Source organism: Triturus cristatus, chromosome 6 (genome assembly GCF_964204655.1).
Source record: "Triturus cristatus chromosome 6, aTriCri1.1, whole genome shotgun sequence".
NCBI lineage: Eukaryota > Metazoa > Chordata > Amphibia > Caudata > Salamandridae > Triturus > Triturus cristatus.
The window spans coordinates 90,308,510-90,333,516 of NC_140589.1; the positions used below are offsets into that span (position 1 = coordinate 90,308,510).

Below are 25,007 nucleotides of genomic sequence, written 5' to 3' on the forward strand. Positions count from 1 at the left end.
CCCAGGCGTCCTGCGCAGACTATGGTGTTTGCTTCAGGTAAAGTACCACCGCCCCCTGCCCTGACTAGCCCGGCATCTGCTGCCTAGGGGTCTTTGACGAGTAACGGGAGAGGGAGAGAGGAGAAGGGCATGGCGTGGGAAAGGAGATGGGGCGCAAAGCACGGGAAAGGCGCCACACTTTCCAATATTGAGCGCCGCACAGCCTGCGAGGGCTAGCCGGCTTCCAAGGTGGCGGAGGGGAGAACGTGAAATAAGAGCTGCCACCGTGACCTCCCTACTCACTCAAGGACTGGCTGCGAGCTGCTGGAGCTAGCGCCGGAGCAAAGCACGGGAAAGGCGCCACACTTTCCAATATTGAGCGCTGCACAGCCTGCGAGGGCTAGCCGGCTTCCGAGGTGGCGGAGGGGAGAACGTGTAATAAGAGCTGCCACCGTGACCTCCCTACTCACTCAAGGACTGGCTGCGAGCTGCTGGCGCTAGCGCCGGAGGCGTCAACCTGATTTCTATTCCAATGTGCAATAGTAAGTCTGCAAAGTCCGTTAGCGTAAGGCTTTTTTTATATATATTTTTATAGCTGCTATATCTCTTCGTAGGTCTCGTTTTTACAGAACCACGAAGGTTCTAATGACATTAAAGCCAGAACTGAGAGGCAAACGTTAGGGGAAGAAAGGTGAACACTGGAAGTTGTACAACGTTTGACCCCTAGTGGGTGGGGGAGTTTCATATTTGTATAAGGTTTCCTGTTTCTTGCTGATGGAATGAGCGGTGGGGCTAGGGAGCTTTGGGAGGAGCGAAGGAAGACATTCTTACAAAACCCTACTTTGGGATAATATCAAAGATGGAAGCCTTTTTATTTCGTTATTTTCAAGTCACCTGGAAACAGATCGTGTTTTGCTCCTTAGCACCAGCGCACAACATCTCGACCACGAGGGCGAAACGTACAATCACAAAGCTACATTGGGCGACCTTACTCAGGGTTTGTAGAGCAAACAACCCTAAGACCACCTGACCCTCAACACCAACATAGTCACCAAACCTAAAAGTACAGTAGCTCATCAGGCACCCCAACACAATGAGCCTATTTTGCAGCAAGAATATCCAAATTCTCAATTCACAGAGACTGTCGTAAATGTCTGCATGCCTACACATTACAGGCCTGTTTTACAAAACAACCAGACCTATTTAGAATGGTGCAGATTAAGAATGCAGGCATACTAAACTTCAAGCTTTTGCTGAAAAAGCTACTCTATAAAATAGCATTTAAACTCAATTATATTAGTCCTTCCTAAGTCTTCAGGAAAGTCATTTGAATGTGAAAAAATACAGACATAAAAGGCTCCTCATATTCCAACTTCGTAAAGTAGGGTTTGATTTAAATCTTTGCCATTGCTGATTGGCAATTAAACCTTCTGTTATGTATTGCTGTTTCCACTCCATTTTCCTTTTAGCGGCCTACCCTCCCTGGGGTCTCCCACCAGCACCCCAATGGGTACTGGGTTGGGAGCTGGCTGAGGCCGCGGGGGTGTTGGGGCTCCCCATCTCCCAACAATTTTAGCAGTTGTTGGTGCCCCTGGAGGACACCCACTTTAGAAATACAATTGCCGGGTCTTACTGGCACCCGTATATGAGGGTGAGGAAACTGTTGCTTGTGGTACATGATCAAAGCAACCCAAAAATTCACTGGAAAAAAACAAAGGTTGAAGTGAAGTTTCTAATACAATGATACATGTAAAAAAGGTTAGAAATTCACTGAAAAAATTAAGTTTAATTGGAATGATGGTGCAAAATAATTTTAAAAAACTGAAATTTGCAAGTGGTGTGCAAGTTAATGTTTGCATGTCTGTCATGCAAAGTATGGATTGTGGTCCTCACCATAACCTCTGAAAGATAACTATTCCTTCACTTTAGCATTTGTATTTTTCAGTAAATTGTTTTGGGTTTCTTTGATTATATACTAATATTTATATATATATATATATATATATATATATATATATATATATATATATATATATATATATATATATATATATATATATATATATATATATATATATATATATATATATATATATATATATAACCTACTGGCGGTCGCCAGTGGATAGTTATAGTTAGGACCGAGTTCCCATAGGAAATCTGAAAATTCTATTTTGAATAACTTTGGCGCCAGTTGACTTATGTTCGTGAAATTTTCAAAAGTAATGGGGCGCTCCGCTCAGCTCCTACCCTGAAAGTCTCGGGGTGATTCGTCAAGCAGGGGCTGAGAAAAAAGGGGGGTCCCAAAACGCGTTTTCCCCATGCATTTTCCCATAGGGCCTTTAGTCGAAGGTACAGCCCGAACGGCTGAACAGAATTACTTGAAATTTGGCAAAGAGGTAGTCCTCAGGTCAGGCATGTGCCTTTTGCATATATGGTGTAAATCCGTTCAGTAGTTCCTGAGAAAATCAAAAGTAAAATCATATACATATCTGGGCGGAGCCTAACCACACATCTCATTGTGAGATCTGATTGGCTGTCAGCACTTCATCCAAGAAGTGTTGGCAGCCATCTTGGGACCAATATACATGATAGCACCTCATTAAAAAGCATTGCAGTTAATAGAAGGTTTTAAGACTTTAGTTACATTATAAATCATTTGTTGATGGTACCATACTCATTTTAGGAATTGTGGTATGTTCTAAGGTGATTTTACCATGTGAAAAAGCCTTCTGCTGGGATATCATGAATCATCTTTGAGAGAAAACTATTTTCACATGCTTTTCCCACAGAGGTTTGGAAGGTGATCTATAAGCTAAACTGAGAGCATATTTTCTGTAAATTCACATTATCTTTCTCAGTCATGTGAGAATGAAGTCTGACATTCTCAGTAAAACATGTACATCCAACAAGGGCAGAGACTGTCAGTTGATTCCTTTGTGTTCTACTGCAGCTTCCCAGAGTGTTCCAAAGAACAGCTAGAGCGCTAACAGTCTTACTTATGACAAAGGTATGGCACACCTGAAGCCATCTTGATTGGAATAAAGTGGTAACATTTAAAACATTTAATTTAAAAAGGAACAAAATGAGAGGGTTCATTTTGCCATAGAATGTATGATCAGTGCTGCAGAAAGAAAAATTAGGGCACATTTTGAGTGACTTCTCAAATCCTCTTCTATTTCATTAAAGAATTCTGACATGCAGACTGAAACATGCACTTTCAATACCAGCAGCAGACTTCCCTGGTGAGCAGTAGCTTTACTACAGTGATCTAATGAGCAACTAGAGTGCTAACATTCTGAATTTATGGCAAATGTGTGACACATCTGAATGCCTTCTTCATTGAATCAAAGCAAAAAACTGACAGTATGCCTACTGAGGAGACTGCAGTAAATGAGGAAATTAGGAAACTTCATAACAAGTCTCCCAGGATGGCCACCAGAGACAAAAGAGCCCAAATGTAGCACAAATATCACCGAGATGTAGCCCAAGTATAGCCCAATGACAGAAATCCCAGAGTGTTTTAAAGAACAACTAGAGCGCTAACAGTCTTACTTATGACAAAGGTATGGCACACCTGAAGCCATCTTGATTGGAATAAAGTGGTAACATTTAAAACATTTAATTTGCAAAGGAACAAAATGAGGGGGTTCATTTTGCCATAGAAATTATGATTAGTGCTGCAGAAAGAAAACTTAGGGCACATTTTGACTTCTCAAATCCTCTTCTATTTCATTAAAAAGTTCTGACATGCAGACTGAAACATGCACTTTGAATACCAGCAGCAGACTTCCCTGGTGAGCAGTAGCTTTGCTACAGTGATCTAATGAGGAACTAGAGTGCTACCATTCAGAATTTATGGCAAATGTGTCACATCTGAATGCCTTCTTGATGGAACCAAAGTAAACAAGCATTGAAAATGCAATAGGTCTCGCCCTCGTTTAAGTTAAGGCAATTCTGTTTGTAATTAGGTGGCTTTTTAGCTCTGCTTTTATTAGTGTTTTTCAAAATTTCATGTACATAACATGCATATATGTATATGTATGCATGCATTTATATTTGTATTTATATAGATATGCAGATTATATATATGTTTATATATGTATGTATATATATATATACACATACATATATATAAATGCATATGCATATATGTGCATATGTGTGCGTGTAGGGAGAGGTAGAGAGAGGTAGAGAGGTAGAGGTGTAGAGGTAGAGACGTAGAGGTAGAGAGGTAGAGGTAGAGAGGTAGAGAGTAGTAGAGAGAGAGGTAGAGAAAGGTAGAGAGGTAGAGAGTAGAGGATGAGTAATAGAGAGTAGAGAGAGAGTAGTAGAGAGTAGTAGAGAGAGTAGCAGAGAGTGAGTAGGAGAGAGTAGTAGAGTGAGTAGTAGAGAGTGAGAAGTAGAGAGTAGTAGAGGGAGTAGTAGAGAGTAGTAGAGAGTGAGTAGTAGAGAGTAGTAGAGAGTGAGTATTAGAGAGTGAGTAGTAGAGAGTGAGTACTGGAGACTGAGTAGCAGAGAGAGAGTAGAAGAGAATGTGTAGTAGAGAATGAGTAGTAGAGTGAGTAGTAGAGAGTAGTAGGGAGAGTAGTAGAGAGTGAGTAATAGAGAGTAGTAGAGAGTGAGTAGTATAGAGTAGTAGAGAGCAGTAGAGAGAGTAGTAGAGAGTGAGTAGTAGAGAGTGAGTAGTAGAGAGTGAGTAGTAGAGAGAGAGTAGTAGAGAGTAGTAGAGAGTGAGTAGTAGAGAGTGATTAGTAGAGAGTAGTGGAGTAGTAGAGAGTGAGTAGTAGAGAGTAGTAGAGAGTGAGTATTAGAGTGAGTAGTAGGGAGTAGTAGAGAGTGAGTAGTAGAGTGAGTAGTAGAGTGAGTAGTAGAGAGTAAGTAGTAGAGAGTGTGTAGTAGAGAGAGAGTAGTAGAGAGTGAGTAGTAGAGAGTGAGTAGTAGAGAGAGTAGTAGAGAGTAGTAGAGAGTAGTAGAGTAGTAGAGAGTGAGTAGTAGAGAGTGAGTAGTAGAGAGTAGTAGAGAGTGAGTAGCAGAGAGAGTAGTAGAGAGTAGTAGAGTGAGTAGTAGAGAGTGAGTAGTAGAGAGAGAGAGTAGTAGAGAGTGAGTGGTAGAGAGTAGTAGAGTGAGTAGTGGAGAGTAGTAGAGAGTGAGTAGGAGAGAGAGTAGTAGAGTGAGTAGTTGAGAGTGAGTAGTTGAGAGTGAGTAGTAGAGAGTAGTAGAGAGTAGTAGAGTAGTAGAGAGTGAGTAGTAGCGAGTGAGTAGTAGAGAGTAGTAGAGTGAGTAGTAGAGAGGGAGTAGTAGAGAGAGAGTAGTAGAGAGTGAGTAGTAGAGAGTGAGTAGTAGAGAGTAGTAGAGTACTAGAGAGTTGTAGAAAGTGAGTAGTAGAGAGTGAGTAGTAGAAAGTAGTAGCGAGTGAGTAGTAGAGGGTGAGTAGTTTAATTTAAAAGGAACACAATGAGGAGGTTCATTTTGCCATAGAAATTATGATTAGTGAGAAAAAAAGAAAAATTAGGGCACATTTTGAGTGACTTCTCAAATCCTCTTCTATTTCATTAAAAAATTCTGCCATGCAGACTGAAACATGCACTTTCAATACCAGCAGCAGACTTCCCTGGTGAGCAGTAGCTTTACTACAGTGATCTAATGAGCAACTAGAGTGCTACCATTCAGAATTTATGGAAAATGTGTGACACATCTGAATGCCTTCTTGATGGAATCAAAGTAAACAAGCATTGAAAATGCAATAGGTCTCGCCCTCGTTTAAGTTAAAGCAATTCTGTTTGTAATTAGGTGGCTTTTTAGCTTTGCTTGTATTAGAGTTTTTCAAACTTTCATATACATACCATGCATATGTATGCATATATGTATATGTATATGTTTGCATGAATTTATATTTATATAGATATGCAGATTATATTTACATGTTTATATATGTATATATATATATATATACACATACATATATATAGATGCATATGCATATATATGCATATATATGTGTGCATATGTGTGCATGTACAGAGAGGTAGAGAGGTAGAGATGTATAGGTAGAGGTGTAGAGGTAGAGAGGTAGAGGTAGAGAGGTAGAGAGTAGAGAGCGAGTAATAGAGAGTAGAGAGTGAGTAGTAGAGAGTAGTAGAGAAAGTATCAGAGAGTGAGTAGTAGAGAGTAGTAGAGTGAGTAGTAGAGAGTGAGTAGTAGAGAGTGAGTAGTAGAGAGTGAGTATTAGAGAGTAGTAGAGAGTGAGTAGTAGAGTGAGTAGTAGAAAGTAGTAGAGAGTAGTAGAGAGTGAGTAGTAGAAAGTAGTAGAGAGTAGTAGAGAGTGAGTAGTAGAGAGTAGTAGTGAGTGAGTAGTAGAGAGTAGTAGAGAGTGAGTAGCAGAGTGAGTAGTAGAGAGTAGTAGAGAGTGAGTAGTAGAGAGTAGTAGAGAGAGAGTAGTAGAGAGTGAGTAGTAGAGAGTAGTAGAGAGTGAGTAGTAGAGAGAGAGTAGTAGAGAGTAGTAGAGTAGTAGAGCGTGAGTAGTAGAGAGTGAGTAGTAGACAGTAGTGGAGTAGTAGAGAGTGAGTAGTAGAGAGTAGCAGAGAGCGAGTATTAGAGTGAGTACTAGAGAGTAGTAGAGAGCGAGTAGCAGAGAGCAAGTAGTAGAGAGTGTGTAGTAGAGAGTGAGTAGTAGAGAGTGAGTAGTAGAGAGAGTGGTAGAGAGTGAGAAGTAGAGAGAGTAGTAGAGTAGTAGAGAGTGAGTAGTAGAGTGAGTAGTAGAGAGTAGTTGAGAGCGAGTAGTAGAGAATCAGTAGTAGCGAGTGAGTAGTAGAGAGTAGTAGAGTGAGTAGTAGAGAGGGAGTAGTAGAGAGAGAGTAGTAGAGAGTGAGTAGTAGAGAGTGAGTAGTAGAGAGTAGTAGAGTACTAGAGAGTTGTAGAAAGTGAGTAGTAGAGAGTGAGTAGTAGAAAGTAGTAGCGAGTGAGTAGTAGAGGGTGAGTAGTTTAATTTAAAAGGAACACAATGAGGAGGTTCATTTTGCCATAGAAATTATGATTAGTGAGAAAAAAAGAAAAATTAGGGCACATTTTGAGTGACTTCTCAAATCCTCTTCTATTTCATTAAAAAATTCTGCCATGCAGACTGAAACATGCACTTTCAATACCAGCAGCAGACTTCCCTGGTGAGCAGTAGCTTTACTACAGTGATCTAATGAGCAACTAGAGTGCTACCATTCAGAATTTATGGAAAATGTGTGACACATCTGAATGCCTTCTTGATGGAATCAAAGTAAACAAGCATTGAAAATGCAATAGGTCTCGCCCTCGTTTAAGTTAAAGCAATTCTGTTTGTAATTAGGTGGCTTTTTAGCTTTGCTTGTATTAGAGTTTTTCAAACTTTCATATACATACCATGCATATGTATGCATATATGTATATGTATATGTTTGCATGAATTTATATTTATATAGATATGCAGATTATATTTACATGTTTATATATGTATATATATATATATACATACATATATATAGATGCATATGCATATATATGCATATATATGTGTGCATATGTGTGCATGTACAGAGAGGTAGAGAGGTAGAGATGTATAGGTAGAGGTGTAGAGGTAGAGAGGTAGAGGTAGAGAGGTAGAGAGTAGAGAGCGAGTAATAGAGAGTAGAGAGTGAGTAGTAGAGAGTAGTAGAGAAAGTATCAGAGAGTGAGTAGTAGAGAGTAGTAGAGTGAGTAGTAGAGAGTGAGTAGTAGAGAGTGAGTATTAGAGAGTAGTAGAGAGTGAGTAGTAGAGTGAGTAGTAGAAAGTAGTAGAGAGTAGTAGAGAGTGAGTAGTAGAAAGTAGTAGAGAGTAGTAGAGAGTGAGTAGTAGAGAGTAGTAGTGAGTGAGTAGTAGAGAGTAGTAGAGAGTGAGTAGCAGAGTGAGTAGTAGAGAGTAGTAGAGAGTGAGTAGTAGAGAGTAGTAGAGAGAGAGTAGTAGAGAGTGAGTAGTAGAGAGTAGTAGAGAGTGAGTAGTAGAGAGAGAGTAGTAGAGAGTAGTAGAGTAGTAGAGCGTGAGTAGTAGAGAGTGAGTAGTAGACAGTAGTGGAGTAGTAGAGAGTGAGTAGTAGAGAGTAGCAGAGAGCGAGTATAAGAGTGAGTACTAGAGAGTAGTAGAGAGCGAGTAGCAGAGAGCAAGTAGTAGAGAGTGTGTAGTAGAGAGTGAGTAGTAGAGAGTGAGTAGTAGAGAGAGTGGTAGAGAGTGAGAAGTAGAGAGAGTAGTAGAGTAGTAGAGAGTGAGTAGTAGAGTGAGTAGTAGAGAGTAGTTGAGAGCGAGTAGTAGAGAATCAGTAGTAGCGAGTGAGTAGTAGAGAGTAGTAGAGTGAGTAGTAGAGAGGGAGTAGTAGAGAGAGAGTAGTAGAGAGTGAGTAGTAGAGAGTGAGTAGTAGAGAGTAGTAGAGTACTAGAGAGTTGTAGAAAGTGAGTAGTAGAAAGTAGTAGCGAGTGAGTAGTAGAGGGTGAGTAGTAGAGGGTGAGTAGTTTAATTTAAAAGGAACACAATGAGGAGGTTCATTTTGCCATAGAAATTATGATTAGTGAGAAAAAAAGAAAAATTAGGGCACATTTTGAGTGACTTCTCAAATCCTCTTCTATTTCATTAAAAAATTCTGCCATGCAGACTGAAACATGCACTTTCAATACCAGCAGCAGACTTCCCTGGTGAGCAGTAGCTTTACTACAGTGATCTAATGAGCAACTAGAGTGCTACCATTCAGAATTTATGGAAAATGTGTGACACATCTGAATGCCTTCTTGATGGAATCAAAGTAAACAAGCATTGAAAATGCAATAGGTCTCGCCCTCGTTTAAGTTAAAGCAATTCTGTTTGTAATTAGGTGGCTTTTTAGCTTTGCTTGTATTAGAGTTTTTCAAACTTTCATATACATACCATGCATATGTATGCATATATGTATATGTATATGTTTGCATGAATTTATATTTATATAGATATGCAGATTATATTTACATGTTTATATATGTATATATATATATATATATATATACACATACATATATATAGATGCATATGCATATATATGCATATATATGTGTGCATATGTGTGCATGTACAGAGAGGTAGAGAGGTAGAGATGTATAGGTAGAGGTGTAGAGGTAGAGAGGTAGAGGTAGAGAGGTAGAGAGTAGAGAGCGAGTAATAGAGAGTAGAGAGTGAGTAGTAGAGAGTAGTAGAGAAAGTATCAGAGAGTGAGTAGTAGAGAGTAGTAGAGTGAGTAGTAGAGAGTGAGTAGTAGAGAGTGAGTAGTAGAGAGTGAGTATTAGAGAGTAGTAGAGAGTGAGTAGTAGAGTGAGTAGTAGAAAGTAGTAGAGAGTAGTAGAGAGTGAGTAGTAGAAAGTAGTAGAGAGTAGTAGAGAGTGAGTAGTAGAGAGTAGTAGTGAGTGAGTAGTAGAGAGTAGTAGAGAGTTAGTAGCAGAGTGAGTAGTAGAGAGTAGTAGAGAGTGAGTAGTAGAGAGTAGTAGAGAGAGAGTAGTAGAGAGTGAGTAGTAGAGAGTAGTAGAGAGTGAGTAGTAGAGAGTGAGTAGTAGAGAGAGAGTAGTAGAGAGTAGTAGAGTAGTAGAGCGTGAGTAGTAGAGAGTGAGTAGTAGACAGTAGTGGAGTAGTAGAGAGTGAGTAGTAGAGAGTAGCAGAGAGGGAGTATTAGAGTGAGTACTAGAGAGTAGTAGAGAGCGAGTAGCAGAGAGCAAGTAGTAGAGAGTGTGTAGTAGAGAGTGAGTAGTAGAGAGTGAGTAGTAGAGAGAGTGGTAGAGAGTGAGAAGTAGAGAGAGTTGTAGAGTAGTAGAGAGTGAGTAGTAGAGTGAGTAGTAGAGAGTAGTTGAGAGCGAGTAGTAGAGAATCAGTAGTGGAGAGTGAGCAGTAGAGAGTAGTAGAGAGAGAGTAGTAGAGAGTGAGTAGTAGAGAGTAGTACAGAGTGAGTAGTATAGAGTAGTAGTGATTAGTAGAGAGTGAGTAGTAGAGAGAGAGTAGTAGAGAGTGAGTAGTAGAGTAGTAGAGAGTGAGTGGTAGAGAGTAGGAGTGAGTAGTAGAGAATAGTAGAGAGTGAGTAGTAGAGCGAGTAGTAGAGTAGTAGAGTAGTAGAGAGTGAGTAGCAGAGAGTGAGTAGTAGTGAGTAGTGGAGAGTGAGTAGTAGAGAGCGAGTAGTAGAGAGTGAGTAGTAGAGAGGGAATAGTAGAGAGTGAGTAGTAGAGAGAGAGTAGTAGAGAGTGAGTAGTAGAGAGTGAGTAGTAGAGAGTAGTAGAGAGAGAGTAGTAGAGAGTGAGTAGTAGAGAGAGAGTAGTAGAGTAGTAGAGAGTGAGTGCTAGAGAGCAGCAGAGAGTAGTAGAGTGAGTAGTAGAGAGTAGTAGAGAGTGAGTAGTAGAGAGAGAGTAGTAGAGAGTGAGTAGTAGAGAGTAGTAGCGAGTGAGTAGTAGAGAGTAGTAGAGAGTGAGTAGTAGAGTAGTAGAGAGTGAGTGGTAGAGAGTAGTAGAAAGTAGTAGAGTGAGTAGTAGAGAGTGAGTAGTAGAGAGTGAGTAGTAGAGAGTGAATTGTAGAGAGTAGTAGAGAGTGAGTAGTAGAGAGTAGTAGAGTGTGAGTAGTAGAGAGTGAGTAGTAGAGAGTGAGTAGTAGAGAGTAGTAGCGAGTGAGTAGTAGAGAGTGAGTAGTAGAGTAGTAGAGAGTGAGTAGTTGAGAGTGAGTAGTAGAGAGTGAGTAGTAGAGAGTAGTAGAGTAGTAGAGAGTGAGTAGTAGAGAGTAGGTGAGAGTGAGTAGTAGAGAGTGAGTAGTAGAGAGAGAGTAGTAGAGTAGTAGAGAGTCAGTAGTAGAGTAGTAGAGAGTAGTCAGTCAGTGTCAGTCAATGTCAGTCAATGTCAGTCAGTCAGTGTCAGTCAGTCTGTCAGTGTCAGTCAATCAGTGTCAGTCAGTGTCAGTCAATCAGTGTCAGTCAGTCAGTGTGAGTCAATCAGTGTCAGTCAGTCAGTGTCAGTCAGTGTCAATCAGTGTCAGTCAGTGTCAATCAGTCAGTGTCAGTCAGTCAGTGTCAGTCAGTCAGTGTCAGTCAGTCAGTGTCAGCTAGAGCAGCTCTGCTGACCTGGTTCTCTGGCTCTAAAGCAACTCTGCTGACCTGGTTCTCTCTCTCTAAAGCAGCTCTGCTGACCTGGTTTCTCTGGCTCTACAGCAGGTCTGCTGACCTGGTTCTCTGGCTCTAGAGCAGCTCTGCTGACCTAGTTCTTATGCTACAGAGCAGCTCTGCTGATCTAGTTCTCTGGCTCTACAACAGCTCTGCAGACCTGGTTCTCTGGCTCTAAAGCAGCTCAGTTGACCCAGTTCTATGGCTCTGAAACAGTTCTGCTGACATGGTTCACTGGCTCTATAGAAGCTCTGCTGACCTGGTTCTCTCCCTCTAAAGCAGCTCTACTGACCTGGTTTCTCTGGCTCTGCAGCAGCTCTGCTGACCTGGTTCTCTGGCTCTAGAGCAGCTCTGTTGACCTGGTTCTTAGGCTCTAGACCAGCTCTACTGACCTGGTTCTCTGGCTCTAAAGCAGCTCTGCTGACCTGGTTCTATGGCTCTAAAGCAGCTCTGCTGATTTGGTTCTCTGGCTCTAAAGCAGCTCTGCTAACCTGGTTCTCTGGCTCTAAAGCAGCTCTGCTGGCCTGGTTCTCTGGCTCTAAAGCAGCTCTGCTGACCTGGTTCTCTCCCTCTAAAGCAGCTTTGCTGACCTGGTTTCTCTGGCTCTACAGCAGCTCTGCTGACCTGGTTCTCTGACTCTGGAGCAGCTCGGCTGACCTAGTTCTTAGGCTCTAGAGCAGCTCTGCTGACCTGGTTCTCTGGCTCTACAGCAGCTCTGCTGACCTGGTTTTCTGCACTCACGACGCACGCACCCGACTTCGCGAAAATATATTTAAAAATAATATAAGTTTCTTATAAGTACAAATATATTATTTTGATGAATATCTTACATAATCTCTTTATATTAGTATTATGTATATTAAAGACACATACATATCATTTTGGAACATAAATTGTTTTTGCGGGAGACGCGCACCCAGCGCGCCCCAGCACGTATATGATGTCATGCGGGACCCGCAAGCGTGCAAACATCTCGTACCGTAATGCGCATGTGTCGCGAATGCGCAGGAGCCGCAGACTGGTCGCATACCAATCGCGCATATCACGTGATATTAAATGTATATGATGTAACTGAAAAACACGCAGCCGTCGCACACCATACACGGATCCTTCATGACTTTTCTAAAATGGTGGCTAGAATGCGCGCACCCACCGTGATGTGTACACTTTGAGTGCGTGACTGCGAAAAAAATTGGATTTTTTTTTTTAAGAAAATGATATAAATATATTAAAATGAAAGATGAAAACAAGAAAATTAATCAATATTTCAGTTTTAATTAAAAAAATTTTTTTTGCAATTTTCAGAAAAATATATAATGTTATTTAATGAATAAAATATTTATAAATAAACAGTTAAAAAACTGTAGAAAATCAGTACAAAAAATAGATATAACTACTATCACACTTAAAAGTTAGCATTTAAAAAACCTTTGAAATTCACTGAAAAAAAACATAGGTTTCAGAGACGTTATAGTTAGAAATTAGCATTTAAAAAACCTTAGAAATTCACAGAAAAAAACATAGGTTTCAGGGGTGTTATAGTTAGCTGCCCATTTCACTCGTACAAAACCATAGAAATTCCTCCGTTATAGTTAGTTCTACTAACTATAACTCACGCGCCCGCAATGCACTGCTGATGATGTCACATATTGCATCATTCATGACATGGTCAGTGACATCACTGATGACATCACTGATGACATCCACCTTACAAACCAGCAAGTACGATTCGTACAGAAATACCATTTCCGTACGAATCGTAAAAAACACCGTACGGCTAAAAAATACCTACTATTCTGATCCTGGACAGTGCATACGCGACATCCGCACGGAGTCAGGCAGCGTTTTACGGACCAGCAAGTACGATTCGTACCTACAGCACTCCGCACGGCTATTTTTTTACGGGAGCCAAAAAGTGCCGGAAAAGCTAAGTACGCTGCGATGCACGACGAAAAGGGGGCCCAGTACGCGATGTATACGCCATCAACCACATTGTAGGTGTCATCATGTACCCCAACATTGCATATGTACGGTGCGTACATACGCGCTATTGGGGTACGCACCGTACATAGGCCAACAGTTCGTATGTACAGTGCGTATGTCCGCACCGTACCCCCCCACCCGCGTATGTCCGCACTGTACCCTCCCACCTGCGTATGTCCGCACCGTACCCCCCCCACCCGCGTATGTCCGCACCGTACCCCAGGCGTACCCCAATCCTCGTGTTTGTACGGACCTTACATGCGGTGGGGGGTACGGTGCGGACATACGCAGGTGGGGGGGTACGGTGCGGACATACACGGGTGGGGGGTACGGTGCGGACATACGGGGTGGGAGGGAGGCTGGGGGGGCCGTACGACTCGTACCCCGGGCACAAGTGTACCCGGGGTAGAGGTCGTACAAAGTTCGCTCTGTACGGGACGTTTTCCACACGCTTGTGTATTCAGAACGCCAGTACGGATCGGACTTGTGCGCTCGGACTTCAGTTTTACGACTGTACGTAGAACTATCCAGGGACGTCTCGTAGACCTTTTCCCGATACGATTCGTATGTATTTTTTAAAGTACGAATCTTACTTCACCGGTTGTACGGGACTTGTACGATTCGTACGTAAAAAAATACGGATACGAGTCGTACGGTAATTTTTTTGAAAGGATCGGAATCGGCACCTAAATGTAGCTTGAAAAAAATAACAAAATTATATTCAATTGTATCACTGGGTACTGGATTCTCAAATTACATAAAATAAGTACCGTTTGAGGAAATGCTGCACTGTTCCTTAATAAACGAGAGGAAACTTAAGATTCCGATCCTTGGGCCAAAACGGTAACTCTAAATCACTGTGTTTTTGCTGATTGATTGTGAATACCAGAAAAAGTATGACAATACTGAGTTTAAATTTTGCTATAACAAGATTCTATGGCAGTAGAATCAAGTGCTTACCAGACCTATTTAGCTCTTGGTGACATTTTCACAGAAAGTGCCCTTGTTGACATCGCAGGAGGACTTCTGGTGAAAATGTAAGGCCGAGTGGACCATCATATTATGGTGACCTGTTTGAAAACTTTTGCTTTACAGAAACAAATACTCAAGCAAGGGAATTTAGTTCGCTAAAGCAAAATAGCAGTTGCTTTGGTGGACCTGGGGTAGGGGGGGGGGATCATTGCTCATTTGACGACAGTCACAAACAGAAGCAAGCATTTGCAATGCAAATTTGTCTCGCATTTGTGAGAGTTAGAGATATTGGCGTTGTAAATGAGAATGTCTTGTATCCGTGTGTTTTGGATTGGAGCAAATGTATGTGGCGTGGAGTGGATTTATGTGCCTTAGAATTGTTAGTTGTGGAATGGTGTGTGGTGGAATTGTGTGGAGTGGATTTGTGTAGTGGAATTATGTGGCATGGTGTGTAATGGAAATATGTGGATAGTAATTATGTGGTATTGAGTGCACTGTACTTATGTGGAGTGGGATTGTGTGTCAGAGTGTAATTATGTGGAATGGCATTTTGTGTGGTGGAGTGGTATTTTGTGGAGTTTAATTATGTAGTGTGCTATTGAATTATGTGGCATGATGCGGAATTCTGTCGTGTGGATAGGATGTTTGTGGTGTGTTGTGTAATTGTGCTGTTGAGTTGGAAAAAGTGGTGTGGAAAGTAAATGTGTAGAATTGATTTGTGTGGTGTGGAAAGGTGTGGCACTGAGTGAAATAATGTTGATTGGAATTATGTGGCATGGTGTGAAGTGTATTCGTGTGGACTGTTTTACCAAGTTTAAAAATGCACCTGTTTTACTGCCAGCCTTGCTTCTTGTAAGCAACGACTATAAGTACAAAGTGCAGGTTTTCAAAACACATGGGTAAAAGACATTGTCATTTACAATGCCGATAGCTAAAACTCTTGCAAATGCGAGACCTATTGCATTGCAAATGCTTGTTCTAAGTTTCATTCTTTTCTCCTCCTCCCATTATTTTTGCCTTTCTCTCCTTCTAACCAGTCTTCTTTTGTGCCTATGTTTCATCCTACTTTCCTTTTAACTTTTCTTCTTTCAGTTCTTATTTGAAATTTCCTTTCCTTCCTTTAAGCTATTTAGTTTCCTCTAACTTATGTTTTCTGTTATATTCAAAACATTTCTATTCCATTCTTTGTTGCTTTAGAAATTCTTCTGCTTTTCTAATTTCATGAAGGTTTGTTTTTGCTCGCTTATAGTTATAAATACAGCCCTTAGGCTCTCATTATGAATGGCCAGTTACTTCAGATGAGTCAGGTACCAGTAGTTACTAGAGCCATGAGAATTACGAAATCCGCAGGAGACTTCACTTCTGGTGAGCGTGTGGGAGAAAATGAAGAATTACCAGGGGAATCGGGCCCAGGATTACAGATTCCTTTGGTAATTCCTCATTGTTTCGTGGGCCTTCAAGGACCAACTTATAATAGGCTGGATTTTCCACACCCACAGTTACTGCTATTCCTGGTATTGGTAACTCCAGAAGTGGAATGATACGGTGCCATTTCTCAGGCCACTTGTAATGAGGGCATTAATGTCATACCGAATGTGTCTATCTCTCAGCAGATGTGCCTGGCTTCAGACTCAGCAGGTGCATTTCTTCTTTTCCTACTTCAATTCAGGTACTACATTCATAAACTATGGAACTACTTTTCCACTTTACTTAAGTAACTCTCTTTTTTCTCTTCACTTTCACACTAACCTAGATTTGCTTCAACCTACTCTTTGTAAAACCTTATGTTCTTGCTTTAGTTATTCAAACTTTTCATGCTCAAAAACATGGCACGATTTCCTACTGACTTTACTCGAATACTTAATATCTTAATCTCTAACTCTGGGTCATACATAATTTACATAGAATTTAATTTGCTTAATTTTTTGTTTACTTTCTTTCATATTCCTGGCCTGACTTATTCGAATAAACTCTACACCCACAGAAAATTGCTATGATAGAGGCCATAGATATTCGCCTTTCAAGCCTATTCTCCCATCATTTAAAGCATATATGTCTAAAAAATGTATATTTACTGCCTGACAAAAAATCCAACCTTGGATGAAGCAGACATGCCAAATGTATTTCAAAACGTTTTTGAGCTCGCCTCAGATAAGCAGGTTGTTGATACAGACTGAAAACGAGAGTAATGTATTCTTGAAGGGCATCAGAGAAATCGAAGACCCCAGAGAGAATAAAAAGAGACACGATGAGTCAGGAATGGAGTTAATTATAAAAAGATATAATGTTCAGTGGACAACGGTCCAATCAATGAAATAAAAAGTAAGACTCTAGTTCTCAAAGCTTTAGAGAGAGAGAGGAAGCAATGGGCAGAAAGAGCAAGGAGATAATAGAGACACAATGTGACACACAAAGCAATCATTGGAGGTTGAGGGGAATCATGAAAAGAGGGCCAAAGGGAATATTCACTGAGAATTCAAGATAGAAGTAAATGTGCCCATCTCAGAGATTCGCTGAGATTTATCACGATCATCTTTTTCCAGCACAGGATCATCTCCCCAAAAGGGAGACCATCACAAGTAAAACGTTATAGAATTCAGTGCACAGCACAAAAGCACAAGAATGTGATCTAACATTGTATTTTAATATTGTATTATGATTGCCTTTCTGAAGAGCTCCATACTCCTGATGCGGCACTGAAGCATACTAGTAGATGGGTAGGTCGATGCACTATAAGGAGTGCTTGGTTGCAGTGTGGCCTGAGGGGAAAGTGTTCTGGTGTCCTGACATTGGTCGCTGCACTCAGGCAGGCAGCAGGGTGAGGATGAGTGAGAGATGCGATCCAAGAGCTCTATTTTAATGAATTGTATTATTGCATTCAGTTTGACGAGTGTAGGTTATGACGGTAACTCATAAGGGAAGTGTTTTGGTCTCAGGCATGATGGGAGGTGGATTATAGTTCTCGAGAAGTTGTGATCCTTTAACTGAGTTTATGCTTGGAGTGGACTGAAGCAGAGAGAGAGATAGATGTATGTATCAGGCATAGGGTCTGGTTCTTGGGTGAGAATGATCCATAAGAACTTGTGGTTTGTAGTTCCCTTACAGCCAATACAATTTGTTTGCTTGATTCTGTATCATAAGAGCTAGGCCTGTATTTCCAGCCTGAATTAACACAAACAATAAAGCTGAATAGAAGGCCAAGCTGACTAGTCTTCCATCAAAGACTTATTACTCAGAGAATTTCAGAGAGCCAGGACCAAGAAATCCCAATTTCTAAGCTTTATAGTTATGGAACTATTATCTGTTCTTTGTGGGACTGTAACAGAATCTTGGAAGCGGCAAATGAATGTAAGATGTGTATTTGTTCTTATTTATCCCTATATACCAGGTGAGTGGTTGTCGACATTCAGCTTTTCTCCTGTCTTACATGTGGGCAAATAAAGACCTTGTTTCCTTTTCCCTATGGTCTGTTTCTTTTTCCCTAGTAGGGGCGGGCCTTGTGGTCGCCTTCACATTTGGTTCCACGACTAGGAAACATGCCCTATAGTTCACACTCAAAGGCCTTAATCCCTACTAAGGTACTCATTAAAAGTTGTGCTATTTTATCTGGAGTGGGAGTTCGGGACAAAATAATTAAGAATGAAATTATATGTATTTCGGGGCCCGGAACTATTGGGGCCAAAAACTCCAGACCTGATATTTCTGGGCCCAGAGACATCGGGCCTCCAACAAAAGCTGCAGGGATGACGCGACAGGCTTCAGCATTATGCCAGGATACCCTTGTAGGTGATAGTGAGCTTTACAGATACACATAACACTGGCCAGGCCCTGCGGCAATCCAGGGGGAGCACACAGTGCTCCTCTCTGGCTGATACAACTGTGCCTTAAAACACTGTGCTCCACCCCCAATCACCTAACTAGCAGCCCAGCAGTCCAGCATACACTTTCTGCCGACACATAGCAGGCAGAAAATAGGAGTTTTTCTCTCTGAAATTATTAAAAAGTGCATCTAGAAAATCGGATTGTGAGCACTTATTCCCCATTTTAGAAGGTAAAGTGGTGTCCTCAAGTGAGACATGTCTTGAGTCTCTACTGCCTGTTTTCCAAAGGTGAATAATATTTTCATGAAACTTGTTCTCATTTTAGTCGATAGGAGAGTCTCATTGATGACCTCACAGCTTCTTCACTATCCACTTAGCATCAAAAACAGGTCTTGTGTCAAGATGCAGCACATTTCATCCAATCTTGATCACAATCAAAGCTGAACGTCCTACAAACATCCCAATTCAATTTACGAGTTTTCAAGCTGGAATCAACGGTGACTTGTGGGATGTAACCGGCTGTTCTGGTCATCGCTTTAGTGAAGCTTTTGAGACAATTCTAAAAGTATTATTGTGACAAATGTGCCTTTCAATATATCGATGTGTTTTTGACAAAAGTCTGTCTAACCAGAGTATTTCTCGACTAAAATGTTACATTATTCTGCACTGAGTGCCACAAAGACGGACTCACACCCGGGCCCCTACGGTGCCGCACTGCTGAAAGCCACCTACAGCCTTGATGTATTTTTCTTTATGTTTAAATTCAAAAGCAATGTTTTTTTAAGTATAGATTACTAGGATCCATGTAATAAGCACATAAATAATTATTTTGGAAAAGGAGCCCAGGAAGGCCTTAAGCTACTAAAATGTTTGCTTTTTACTCTACACCGAGTGAAAATTGTAGTGGAGGAGGCAGGGAACGAACGAGTACCTTTACCACAGTATAATCTCTTTGCACACTTACTAGGATTTTTGAATTACTGAAAAATAAACTTCTCAAGCAAGAGCTGTCCTTGACTTTAAAAACTGTTATTTTACCTATAAATTTAGCAACCTCCAATAATACTCTTCACTTTACGTTTGAAAGAACACCAGTCCTTATAATTGTACCTCTTTGGTTCTCCTGCCCGGTTTGTGGCAATTCCTTCCTTAGGCATGGGGCGAGGGGGCACACACCACCTCAAGGGAAGCCATGCAAGCAGTTGTAGATTGGGGCGAGCACCCACCTATACAAGGGGTCTACCATCCAGGGAATTTCCACAGAGTGCACCCTCCCCATAGAGGTGTTCTCTCACACCGCCTTCCAGATTGTCACTCGTTAACAGAACATTCTGGCTCAGGCAGGCATCAAGCACTTCCATCTACCCACCTGGCCAACTTCCCTCTTTAACCAAGCCCAGCAACTGGCGGACACAGCCAATGCAGAGCATTTTTAGGTCTCGCCTGAGACAGCGCTTTAGCGCTGGTCTGGCGAGACTTATAGTAAGCACTTTTGGAAGTGCAAACGAGTGCTTTCAGGCCGCCAACTACTGTGCATGTGTGCCGGGCGCGCGCACCATTTGGCAGCCTGAAAGCACTCGTAGTCTTTCACTTTCGCGGCCGCTCGGCCGCTTTGATGTTTTATCGCGATTGCGATCACTTTCAGTTTCGCGCCGCTTGTTCTTGTTCTGACTTTGTCAATCTCTTCCTGTATTTTTCCTTCTCTTGCTGTCTATCTCACTCGCTGTCTCTCACCATCGCTCCATGTCCCTCTTTGACTTTGTGTTTTCCTATATTTTTCCTTCTCTTGCTGTCTCTCACACGCTTTAATTTTGGTTCACACTTGGAATTCACAGCACCATATCGCCACAAAGTGGTTGGATGTGAAGCTAAACAAAAACCCTTTATAATTTGATTTAATAATGTTTGAAGTACAAAACGAACACACAACTATGGACTCCTAAATATATTACACACTCTGAGAACACATTATACTGTATTTGTTTTTTATTTTTATATTAAGTCTTTAATTCATGCATTAACGTAGTGCATTGTTAAATTGCACTGCTTGATTTATTATTTGTAGTTTATATAAAATGACAATCTCATGTCCTTTGGCATTTTAGCGTATTCAGTAGTGCGGGAACATCTTTCCAAATAGTACAGAGGTTTCCAACAGAACGGACACTGATTTAATGACTAGAGACTGCTGCTCCCTTGTGGAAAATGTTAATACTTGTTTTCTGATAGATAACCTCTATGTAGGATCTAGGTTGTCACTAATAAGGAAGAGTCCGTTAATTGTAAACATTCAAACGTTTATTTCCAGCGCGACGTGTTGACAGCGGTAAGTCCAAGACAGTAATAACAACAGCTGTCATTACCACCATATATATATATCTTACCCCCCAATACAAATGAAGCTCCACGTGCCCCACCGTTAACACCAACCTCCAATGCATTATGTGGCGGATGACGACATTCTATGAAAATGGACACGAGCCTGAAGCAAGGTTTACGCTCAAGACTACATCAAACACGAGCACGACAACAGCATGCCGTGCTTGTGTGTACAACAATCTATATCCCACCGGGCAAAATGTATGATTATCTAGTAAGATCAATCTTCATGTTTATCCGTGACATTAGTAATTTGGAGGATTCCCCTAAGGTAATAATTGTAGGTGACCTAAATGCAAAAATGTCCAACTCTGCATGTTCGTCGTTTGTAACTTTGGAAAAGGAAAATGCCTGTGCGATCCCTGAGGTAGTGTTTCCCAGAGGCGCCTGCTTCACGAGGGCGTAAGGGGGCGTTGATAGGGAAGGAGAAGAAGGAAATTCCAGCAGCTTAGCAAACACGCCTTTGCAATGCAATAGGTGTTGCATTTATGCAAGTTTAAGCTATTGGCATCGGAAATGGCAATGCCTTTTATTTATGTTTTAAAAAGCAAATCATAAAAAAAGGCATTGTCATTTACAGTGCCAATAGCTCAAACTTACGTAAATGCGAGACCTATTGCATTGCAAATGCTTGTTGATAGGAGACACCCGTCAGCGATCCGCACCCCCATCCCCAGGTGATGTGCGTTGTCTAAGTAGTCAACTCCCCAATACTAACAGACACATCAGAATCATCAGTCACTCTATCCGTAGGCTCGCTTCATAGTAAAGGACCCCAACAAAATAAATGTGAGTGACATTAAATAAGAGGGTGTCTTTCTAACCACTAAACATGAAAACTGAAAATAATTAAGGAAATAGTAAAGGTACCAAGATCTCTCCAGCTTTGTAGCTATCAGAAATGCACATGCTTGGTAGAGGTTCTCTCTGATGCCAATGAAAATCCAAGAGTAGTCTTAACCTTTCAGAGCATCTATGTGTCACCAGGTTCCCATTTCAATGAAGTCAGAAAGGCTGCACAAGGCCACCATAGGCATCAAATCAACTTTTAAAGTTGCAATGAAATCAGAGGCCTTAACCGAATGGTATAAAAGAAATTCAAGTTCACATAGTTTAGAACAAAGAAAACTTGTGGAGAATTGAAACCTAAGAGGAGTAGTGGGTATCATAGATCCGGGAGAAATGGCAAGATGATGCAGCGGTAGGTAAACATCCCTGCTGAGATGTGTAGGTTAAGGTAATTGATTCAAGTAAGTGTTCAGGCATGGCAACTATGGCGCTTCTGCCTATTATTTTATGGGTGACCCCTAAGAGTACAAGAAAAATTCTGGTAGGCACTCTACTATAAGGTTCTTTGTGCCACCATTCTAAGACACAATTTATTGGTTTATTTTTGCACGATTGTGTGGTTGTCTGCCTTGGAGCTAAAACACGAGGATGTAAACAAATGATCTAAGCCAAAGCGAATACCAACATAAAAAGTATATATTTCACGTTTATTATAAATAGAGGTCTATAACTACATTTTCCATGTTCAGGTCAGGCAGACTGATTCGCAATATCACCATTGACATTTTATAACTAAAAGTAGTTTATCGGTTAATTATAAAATGTCAATGGTGACATTGCAAATCAGTCTGCCTGACCTCAACATGGGTACTGTAGTTATGCAGAAAGGGCTATCTTTTTTGTTCTCACATATTATTGAAAGAAAATTAAATGACTGAAAATTGTAGGCGATTAAAAACACTCTTCCCGTTAGATAGGCACAGGCAGAAATTAGAACAACGGGTCGTGAAATGTAATAGAGGCCGTCAATATATGTTCATATTAAGGTCAGATAATCTTGTTTATTTGCAGTGGATCATGTGGCTAACTTCTTTGGCTTGATGAGTAGTGTATCACTTTGTATTATATATGATTGCTAAAAAAGTCGAACTAGAGCTCTGTGCACTATGCATAGGCCAGGCAACTTGAGAAAGTAGTACAGTCGCGCCTGGAACACGGTGCTGTCGCGTATGTATTTTGCATCTAGAACAGAGTGCATCAAAACATGTTGCCAGCTATCCAGGAGTGACGAGTATGTGTGTTTACAATCGTGAGACCTGTTCACATAGGTCACAGATGTATTTGTTCAGACTCCTACTTTTACAAAACATGTTTCTTGATTACTTTGGAGGTTTTTGAGCTATGGATTTATGAAATTTTACAATGATGGTGAGATAGAACGACAGTTTTTCTTAAGATTAAGAACAAATATTATGAGTTTAATTTAATTTTCAAAAAATCCAAATATTTTTGTACGTTTTCGCTTTTTATTTTGTAATCTACAAAAGCTCAGGTGTGCATTTTTGTACCTGCTATTATCGCTTGCATTGTGCCAGTTGTGACATCACTTACAGCTAAGTGGGCATAGACATAACACCTTGCCCTCCACTTCCATCCGTAGCATATAAACTCTTAGAAATGCACAAAGTCAGCCCTTAGTCACCCCTCCTTGTGCACCTCACCTGTACCCCCGGCTCCTCCAAGAACAGAACTCTAACAAGCCTCTTAGGCCACCCGCATCACACAGGCTCTTACACTGTATGGGGAAGAATTGTACCACAGGCTGGGATCAGAAATGGTAAATGTCTAACTTACAGTATTTTCTTCTGTGTAGGCTGTATCACCTTCTCCCACCATCTTCTTCTCAACGTACTCATATTCATGAGAGGGATCACCCATAAAGCGCCCCTTCACAAGGGAGCACTGCGCAATCATCTCATCAGTAGCTGGCGGTAGAAGACTCCAGTCAATGCAGTTCAAGCTAAAAGGAAGGTAAATCCAGAAAAGAGAATTAGAAAAGATCCCGGTGCCCTGTTGCACCCATGTATGCAGACAACACAACTCATGCTCGGATTGCAGACATCCCCTTTGCCACCGTGATCCACTACTTATAGGCAATCCAACCAGAAGTATTGCTGGTACTTTTTTAAAAACACAAACAATTAGAGGCAAAATGAGAATCATGAAGTTGAATCCAAAAGTTCTTTTTGAAGTATGCAACAAGTCTGTTTGTGCTTGATTGTTCTTTTATTTATTTTCTTTCATCTTAAGGACGTAACAAACATACGCAGCCAACGCTTTTTGCCCATGCATGGGATTCTTCAGGGCAGTATTCTTAGAGCAGTAGTAATACTGTCGATAAGTGACAAAGTCCTACCGGAGTCCGACGTTGTTCATTCCACACTAAATAAATGCAAATGGAAGCTCGAAAAATCAGCAAAGCTAGGTTGTCCTAGGAGTCATGGTTCCAACAGAGTAGTCTTTAAAATCAGATATAGTTATTCAATAGCGCAATAGTTGCAACACATGGACACGAATACGGCAGCCCGGACGGCTCTGCCGAACACGGTACTTCGTGTTACTGAATAACTGAATTAAAGACTATTCTGTTGGAACCATGACTCTCAGGACAATCTAGCTTTGCTGATTTTTCAAGCTTCCATTTGCATTTCATTAGTGTGCAACACATGACGTAGGACTCTGGTAGGACTTTGTCACTTATCACAGTATTATTACTGCTATAATACTGCCCTGAAGAAGCCCATGCGTGGGCGAAACACATTGAGTGTGTATGTTGGTTCTGTCCTTAAGATGAAATAAAAGGACAAAGCAAGCACAGACAGATGTGTTGCGTTCTTCAAAAGGAACTTTGGATTAAACTTCAAGTTTCTCATTTTGCTTCTCATTTTTTGTGTTTTTAAAATGTTCAATTTAGTACCATCTGGTAGCTGGTCATTTGAGGTGGGCAATATTGATGTAGTACTAAACCTGTGATTACATTAGGTGGCGCAGTGACTGAGTTTCCTAGCTGCCAATATTTATTCGTATTGCCGGTACTTGGGTGCTTATTCCTGAACTCTTCTGTTGAAGGATTTCTGTAACTGTAGGGCTCCACCAACCCTCTTAGAAGAACCCACTATAAACTTCCCTGCAGAGATTACCTTATCTGCAGAAGTTCTCCTATGTTATGTGACGTGCATTTGTAAAGCGCTTCACCCAGAAGAGTATCCTTGTGCTAACCAGGTGTGTGTGCATGACCCTGCCTAGGGTAAGTTGGTTAGTTAAAAAGCCAGGTTTTAAGCTTCTCGTGGAATTTAAGAAGAGAGTTGAAGGCTTTTATGTCGAGTGGGAGGTCCTGCCATGCATTAGGAGCGACGTAAAAGAACGCCAGCCCTCAATGTTGCATGTGTTGGATGTATGCATGTGGGAGCCCTGCAGAGAGGAGATGTCTGGTGGTTTGAGGAAGACCATGCGGCTGTTCAAGTGTGTGCTGGCTGGAATACGTATGTGAGGAGTTTGAAATGAACGTGTTTGTGTATGGAGAGCCAGTGGAAATCCCTGAAGTGTAGTGTGATAGGAATTTTGTGTGGGAGGTTGAGGAAGAGTCTGTATGCCGAGTTCTGGATGGGGTATAGTCTTCTGGTGAGTTGCTTGGTGATACCGGCATACAGGATGTTCCTGTAGTCCAACTTGTTGGTAACTAGAGCACGAGTGATGGTTTTTCTGGTGTTGCTTGGAAGTCATTTGAAGATCTTTTTCAGCATCTCCAGGATGGGGAAGCAGGATCCAGTGATGGCGTTGACTTGTACATGTTCAAATGTAGGTGTCTCTTTTCAGTTAATGGTACCTCCCCTTCATCAGTAGAGGGCTCATCCCATCAGCCTGCAGAAGG

At 41.2% G+C, this 25,007-nt stretch overlaps 1 protein-coding gene across 1 annotated transcript in view; it reads right to left on the reverse strand.

The window, feature by feature from the left end:
- The window catches only part of RSPH9 (radial spoke head component 9), a 136,386-nt gene that overhangs the window by 109,754 nt on the left and 1,625 nt on the right, over nucleotides 1-25,007 (reverse strand). Inside the window, exon 2 of the mRNA XM_085609119.1 lies at nucleotides 22,931-23,096. Coding sequence (XP_085465245.1) covers nucleotides 22,931-23,096 — 166 coding nt within the window. The remainder of the gene's footprint in view (nucleotides 1-22,930; nucleotides 23,097-25,007) is intronic.